The 7,771-nt window shown below is 38.8% G+C and overlaps 2 protein-coding genes across 3 annotated transcripts in view; both read left to right on the forward strand.

Moving 5' to 3' along the window:
- Positions 1–286: 286 nt before the first annotated feature.
- LOC148717311 (uncharacterized) lies at positions 287–4,397 on the forward strand. Of its 2 annotated transcripts, none has more exons than XM_088743612.1 (3): positions 287–539; positions 1,951–2,365; positions 4,053–4,397. In XM_088743612.1, exons 1-3 carry the CDS (start codon positions 431–433, stop codon positions 4,312–4,314), a joined length of 786 nt encoding a protein of 261 aa, XP_088599738.1. In that variant the 5' UTR covers positions 287–430; the 3' UTR covers positions 4,315–4,397. The 2 variants fall into 2 exon arrangements, with proteins under 2 accessions (XP_088599738.1, XP_088599739.1); XM_088743613.1 differs by having other exon boundaries at positions 529–640.
- Positions 4,398–5,417: 1,020 nt separating this feature from the next.
- The window catches only part of LOC111339089 (ubiquitin-conjugating enzyme E2 L3), a 4,073-nt gene continuing 1,719 nt past the window's right edge, over positions 5,418–7,771 (forward strand). Inside the window, exons 1-4 of the mRNA XM_022945674.2 lie at positions 5,418–5,551; positions 5,980–6,075; positions 6,743–6,820; positions 7,419–7,527. Of these exons, the coding sequence (XP_022801409.2) occupies positions 5,525–5,551; positions 5,980–6,075; positions 6,743–6,820; positions 7,419–7,527 (310 nt within the window). The 5' untranslated portion in view covers positions 5,418–5,524. The remainder of the gene's footprint in view (positions 5,552–5,979; positions 6,076–6,742; positions 6,821–7,418; positions 7,528–7,771) is intronic.

Consider the following 7,771-nt stretch of genomic DNA (forward strand, 5'->3'; position numbering starts at 1 on the left):
AATAATCGTAATATGTTGGGTATTCCCGTTAATGAACTTTAGACCCAAAAATTCCCACACAGCACACTTGGGCCGCCTGTTGTTGAATGCTTTTCCATGGATGCACATACTGTTACTTAGGCTCTTTAATAGCCAAATAAAAATGAAAACTTCCAGTCCTATGTTCGTTAAAAACTCACATAGTTTGTACAATGTCAATTTGTTATCAGATCAACTTGTACAAATCTACTCAAAACAAGTACGCTTCAGTTTTTATTTCAACAATCGTCTAAATATGCGTAACATGATCAGGTTGTGTTACACGATGATAATGTTTTTCTTGTGAAAACACTGACTGGGGACTGGCGAGGAGACCTCGCTATTTTGCACAGATTACGAGGTACACAGGTACCCATTACCCATACAACTGGTGCCAGTGAACCACTCCGCGATGTCTTATAAACTTCTGTTTGCTTTTGTGTTTTTGGCTGGACCAAGTTGTTTTGTGTTAGCTAGTCGAAGACACTCTAATCGATATCTTTCAGAGGCGATCGAGGCAGGTAAGAAGAAAGAATTGTCATTGGGTGCAATATTTGATCCGGGGGTAGAGTGACGGTTATCCTTCTCAATATGTCTGTTTAGGAGCGCGCTGATGTGAAAGGTAAGGTATGGAGACGTTTTTTGTCTGGATACGGGTTTAAGAATGGAGGGAGAAAAAGGAAAAACAGATCACACTTAATCGATCTTACCGTTTTAGCGTTGTGATTACAAAGGATGCAAAATATGTCTGGATATGGCCCACCTAATGGCTCAGCGTCTAAATGGGATTTACACACCATAAGGACAATATTTGGACTCTAAGTCCTCTGACATGAATTTCCTGTCAGATTACAATCCGCTGGACAAAGTCTTGATTTCGTTTATTCATGCTGGTCAGTGATTCCTATCAAGGTATCGTTTAGAAACCAAATGCGAGTAATTCTCGCGAGATAAAAACCCGATTTTATGATTCCGACAATTTTTCTACGTTTCTGTCGGGCAACAAGCAAAGATTTCCGCTTTTCATCAAAACCACGAATTTTCAAACAAAGAATCTTGCAAAAACCCAGATCTGTGCAATGTTTCGTGTGGGAGATATTTGCAGAAATGTTTTACTCAAACCCGTAAGGCTTTGCACGAAAACGCCTTGTCTGTTTGTGCCCCTCTTAGGGGCACAAATATGGCGGCCAAAAGCTAACAAAAACATATGTCATCGCGTTTTGCCATATGAAGTCTGTAGTCGTCATCTAAGAGCTCATAAATATCTATCTGAGTACTTATCCTCATGCAATTACTGTTCAGATTGCGAAATCTCGGCGGATAAGTCACTTCTCTTTAATCTACGTGACAGCTTTCTCGGCCGCCATTTTAATATCGTGTCCCGCAAATGCTTAGAAATGAAACCTTGCTTCATCACAATAAGAAAAACCTTATCAAACTGAAAATGTGTAAGACGTTAAGTCTTCAGCTGTTCTATTAACTAATTAAACTAAAATCTCAAAAGATTGATAACTCCTTATTTTTTAAAATTTTGATGACGTCACGTGAAAACCAGATTTCCTCGTTAGTCCTAATTTCATAAAAGGCTCCATTGTGCCACAGGTTAGTGCGTGAACCCTGATGGCAGCATTTATGGCCGGATGTTTTCAAAACAGTCTTAGCGTGACATGCGGTAATACAGACTCCGATTTCAAAATAAATATCCGCTGTTGATTTATCGCTAGTTTCCTCCGCTGCCGTGGATGTCACGCGAAGACTCTTCTCCCGTCATTGCGTGACATCATTTGTTGTGAATTACTGGACCAATCACTGATGACAATAGTAAAACTTGGGATAACGGAGAGTTCAAGAATTCCCCGGCCTGAAATTATAGGACCTCCCAGTGTCCATTAGGATTTGAACTCTTCATCTAACCCAATTGTTTCCTAACAGAAACCCTGAAGATCCCAGCACCAATCGTTACGGCGGAGAAAATTATGCGATATTTCCTGCGCCGTAATAACAGCCTGATCGCCAGACGATCGCGATCCAGACGACAAACTGGTGAAGAAAGTGCGCCAAATAATACCATCAATAATGTCATCTACGTCATCGATTCCTCCAACTCGATTCGAGAGGAAAACTACCAGAAAGGACTTAAAGCCCTGGTTTACCTGACTGAAAGGGCCAGAAATGATACACTCTATGCTGTGGTGAATTTTGCCACGGGTGCCACTGTGCTCACACCAAAATTCATCTCCAAAAGTGAAACAATAGCTCTACTGCCGACAGTGATTCGAAAGGCCGGCCTTACCAATACCCAGGAGGCTTTGCAGGTGTGCAAAGACAGGCTCTTTGGAAATCCTCTGTAAGTATATGTCGCCTGTGTAGAAGTTACGATTGGCTATCAGTCAGTATGCTGGACTCAGGATTGAGAATTCCTGGTCCAAGGTCCAGATCATGTTCACAGTCAAGGCTTTTAACTCACTCACCGCCTCCCTCCACCTGTAGAATTCTAAAGGGAGAACCAACGAATTCGAATGACATTAGATTTTGTTAGACATTTAAGAATAAATATTAGCGAGAAAAACACACAACGTTTCGATGACTCCATGTCATCATTCTCAAGTGAGAAGAGAATAAAAATGAATAATTAATTTATACCGTACGAAGGTGACAAACGTAAAAAGTTAAAAAAATTTTTTTAAAAATTTAAATAAATAATTGCGCTTGTTGAGTTCATAAATGTAAACTATTAAATAAATAGTTTCACGCGTATGGAATCCGATTATTTGTTCAAAGAGGGCTTCATCTTCTTTATGAAAAGCATTTCATGAACTAAACAGTCCAGTTTCCCGGTGCACTTTTTAAGTACGTTGAAATGCTTGGTCAGGTCGCCAATGGTTTGTAGGCCGTGGTCGTTCTTTAGATGTATGCCGATGGCCGAATTACGGTGCTTATCAGTACGTTGATGTGAATGCCGGCTGGTGTACCCGACGCATTCTGCATCGCACAGATCACATTTATAATTATATACAACGCATTGTTGGCTAACTATAGGAGGTTTAGGGTCACGCATTCTGAGATCTTAAAAGATTTTGCGACTCTTGAACACGGGTTGAAGGGTGTGATCGATTTTGTTGCTTAGATCTGATAATTGCCTTTTCACTGCGTCAGCTGACTTTTGATCTTTAAAAGGCAAAACCACTCGGTGAACAGCATTTTCGTTGATGGATAATTGAGCTTGCAGTCCAGGGTTTTGTCACCTCAGTTAGGTCCGACCTAAGCATTTCAACGTACTTAAAAAGTGCACAGGGAAACTGGACTGTTTAGTTCGTGAAATGCTTTTCATAAAGAAGATGAAGCCCTATTTGAACAAACAATCGGATTCCATGCGCGCGAAACTATTTATTTAATAGTTTACATTCCTGAACTCAACACGCGCAATTATTTATTTAAATTTTAAAAACATTTTCTTAACTTTTTACGTTTGTCACCTTCGTACGGTATAAATTAATTATTCATTTTTATTCTCTTCTCACTTGAGAATGATGACATGGAGTCATCGAAACGTTGTGTGTTTTTCTCGCTAATATTTATTCTTAAATACCAACGAATTATCGGGAAAACTGACAACCAGCAATGCTTTCGCCGATACTTTTCAAAGGAAGTCGCAATAACCTTCTCAAGACCTTCAAGCCAGGAAAAAATGCGATCATTCCATGATAAAAAAAGATCGCCCGCTGTACGGTAAACTAAATTTAATTTGACCCTCTTCGATCACGAAATCATAACCGGGGTGGCGGGGAGGGTCTCTGAGATAAACGAGTCTCTAACTCTGGGTTGGAAAAGTAACACTAATTAATGACTAATTGTGACAAATATCCTAAATTCAATGAGATGTTCTAACAGGACGCCCTGTCGGATGAACTGACGAACTATTCTCTAGCTTGACCTCCTTTGTTCTGTAGAATGAATAAATGGCAAGGAATGATACCAGCCGCTTGGTGAAAAGTTGCTTTATTTTTAGTAATGGCTTTGTTGTTTACATGCAGGTCTGGTTTTGACCCAGCAGGTCACAAAAATGTTCTCCTAGTCACGGATGGCTTATCAAACATGGGGAAACATCTTACGTTATTCAAGGCCTTCAATTTAAAAGATGATGGGGTTGAGATATTCGTAGTAGCTGTTGGGGGTTTTACCTACGGCCTGCAAGAGATTCTTGGGCTTGTTTCGTCTACTGACAGGCATTTGTATCGTGTGCTGGATATGGACGGACTCATTGAAGTCGCAAACCTTATTCCTTCCTTGCAATAAATATGTATTTGAGATTTCCCCCTTTCCTGACCAATGCCCATTTTTGTACTGACCGAGTAATAAATCACATCAGAGAGTTGTAATCTTAGAGGAATTCATTTGGTACATAGCTATATCTCTTTCCAAGGCATTTCTGCGGACTGCTGTCCTAAATCCTCAAGTTTGATTTCCTGATCACATGCTCTTGTCGTGCTGAGTTACTTTTTGTCCATGAATCCACGTAAATAGTCAGTCTTTTGTTTGCTCTTCCCTCAACGATTTGTCTGCGCAGGTTTTAACAAGCTTAAAATTAATTTATGAGCATTCCAGTTCTAGTTTGCTCTATAATGATGGATTTGTCATTGTGATGAATTGCTCAGAAAATGGTTAACGATTACGTTTCGTGGAATGAAGTCTGTACGTATCAGTGAATATTTAGTGCACTCTTTAAGTACCAATCGATCATTAAAAAATTCAAAGACTATTCCAAAAAACCAATCATATTTCTAAGAATCGATTAGTTGTTAAATCGTCAATGGGCTTATCAACCACCAACAAATTTGAAAACTGGTCAAAACTGGTGTTCACCCCGCGGCCACTGACGATTCAGGCAAACCCTTTACGTACCGTGCATTGTTTGTTTGTTTGTTGTTGTTGTTTTTTATCAAATTTGACTGAAACTGAAATCTGTTTTCCTTCCCCCAATTGAAACAATTTCTGTGAAAATTTCGCTTCATTACAATTCTTTGATAAATAGGCTTCTAATTGATATTCTTAGGGGGATTACAGTTTTCCTTTATAGAATTCGAAGTTGTTCAGGAGCCCATCAATGGGCTCTGAGTAACTCGCATTACGATACAAGTCGCTCAGTTTCGATGTCTGATTGGGATCAAGGTAGCCTTAACTCAGTTCGTATCATTAGTCAATGATCGATCATTCGCATATTAATCCATTGCTCATCATAGCACAAAATCGAATTCTTAAGAATTTAAACGATCGTGTGAATTAGAATTACTTATTTTCCTAGCGATGTAATTGGTTATTACACTCACTGTTTGTGGTTGCAGCCTGCGCCTGGGCATTGCCCTCATTTCTTCTTCGAAACTGTACAATAGTTCGGCCGCGCCCGAAACCCCACCCCAATATAGTGTCCTTTCTTGCACCATGGAATCGTGGGTAATAGTGGCTGCGCGGAGACTGGTTATTAAACTTGTGAGAAGTTCCTTCGAGCATGGCGGCTACAAGGAGATTGGGAAAGGTAGGTTATCTTTAAAAGGGGAACCCTTCTGTTAATAGCGATGAATTTCGTCAATTTGAATATAGATTAGTTATTTAATGTTTCAGCAAAAGATTTGTGGATAGAAATATGGAAACCTGTCAAAAATCTGGACAAAATATTGCGGAAATCTTGATCCGGTCCCGGCGAATGAAAGTGATTTGGATCACCATGTCAGTAGTTGTGTCCGTTTTAAACTTCAACTGTCTTGATCAATTTAGTCATTGGTTTGATAGTCGTGGTCTATAACAATTATTTCTTTAGCATTGGCTGTCTATTTTTCAATCGTGAGAAATGCAATTCGTGGACCTGACTACAATTTGGTGCTGTTTTTATTACATCACTGAGACGGGATAATTTGCAATCGCCCGCAATGTCGGAACTAACCGATTCGTTCTCTGTCTTTGCAGGAACTCTCAGAAATCAAAGGATCTGGTCAGAAAATATTTCGAGATATTTGTGTGTCTGATACTAATATTCTAAACTGGCAAGGGTTAATCATACCGGTAGGTATCTTAATCTATCTGAAACTTTTTTGATTTTAATATATTTCTTCTATCTGGCTCTTAGAGTTCTCTTTCACTTTAACTTCCGTTATCGTTTGACGAAATAAATCTGGTCTCATCTTTCGTGGAAGTTTTTGCGGTTACTTACCTTTGAAAATTGGTCTTAAAACTTGTTACTGCATTTGCACAACATAAAATCTCTTACTTGCCTCAACTTTTATTTAAAAGAGTTATTCTGGTGAACTTTGTTACATATAATATTCAATTTATGGGTACACGATTATGCTAACGGTACCTTTTATGAGCCTTCACTACAACTTGGAATTATGATGAAGTATTAGGAATAATGAGATAAACTCTTTTTTCTGAACCTCCCTTTGTTGGCATTATTGCAGAAAAATTTGCAAAGTCGGGGGGGGGGGGGATAAAGATTTTTTTTGGTTGATCATTAATAAGGGTTCACTAGATTAAATGAGAAATGAGTTAAGTAATCTTTGCTAGTGTTCTCACAGATTTCTCTAACAGATTAAAATCTGTTACCAATGATTTAATTTCAAAGGGTACCAAACAGTGAAAATGGTACTAAACCAAACTCCCCAAAAAATGTCAACATATATTTTAGAGAATTTACACCTTGACACTTAAAGCTTCTGTTGTTCCTTTATAGGATCAGGCACCGTACAATAAGGGAGCATTTAAGATTGAGATAAATTTTCCTGCAGAATATCCTTTCAAGCCTCCAAAGGTGAGAAAATGACTAATAGAGAAAAAATGTATTAAGAATGATGCAATACATCATTTTGGTCAGTTCTTTTAAATATAGGAGTTGTTGTGCTCTAATTGTTGGTTGACAGGACTTTCATCCAAGATGTCTGATCTAAAACCCTTCTCTTGGCTTCTCTTTCTACCCAAGAGTTTGAATGGGTTCTTAAAACCTGTTAGAGAAACTCTTTGGGCCTGATTACATGAGCCGGGCTGATTTCTTTTGTTTTCACGCTTTGGCGAACACCTAAACAAAAGAAATCAGCCCGGCTGACCGGGCCAGCCCGGCTAACTGGGCCAGCCCGGCTCATGTAATCGGGCCCTTTGAAATGATGGATTGATCTTTTTTAATCAGTGTTCTACACTGCAACTCTTTTGGTTGCCAGGGCAAGAAGAAAAGCTTAAAGCAGCTTAATTTGGCAGGAAAGTTGCCAGTTTGATGACCTTTACAAGAAACTGTCAAGGTTTCCTTCTAATGTTTTTCAGGGGTTGTTCATGACTTGAATATTAGGAGCTACAAAAACATTTTTGTAGTGTTTATTTTGTGGGTTTATTCTTACTAACAATGCTGCTTTTTTCAGATTACATTTAAGACAAAGATTTATCATCCCAACATTGATGAAAAAGGGCAAGTATGTCTGCCAATCATCAGCCCAGAAAACTGGAAGCCAGCAACAAAAACAGATCAAGGTTTGTACATAGGGAATGTAAAATTTGAACAGTATTCTTTAATTATGTGGAAACAACTCATCTTTACCCTATGGCTTACACAACTAGCTACCTAAGGGTTAGGTCATACCTTGAAGTGAAAATTAGCACTAACAAACAAGTCAGTGAAATGTAAGAATTCTTTTGTGGTTATAATGTTGTACCAAATGCTAGGGCCAGAAATCAGCATTAGTGAAAATTATAGTGTGTGCAAGCGGCACTCACT

This window comes from Stylophora pistillata, chromosome 13 (assembly GCF_964205215.1).
Source record: "Stylophora pistillata chromosome 13, jaStyPist1.2, whole genome shotgun sequence".
Taxonomy (NCBI): Eukaryota; Metazoa; Cnidaria; class Anthozoa; order Scleractinia; family Pocilloporidae; genus Stylophora; species Stylophora pistillata.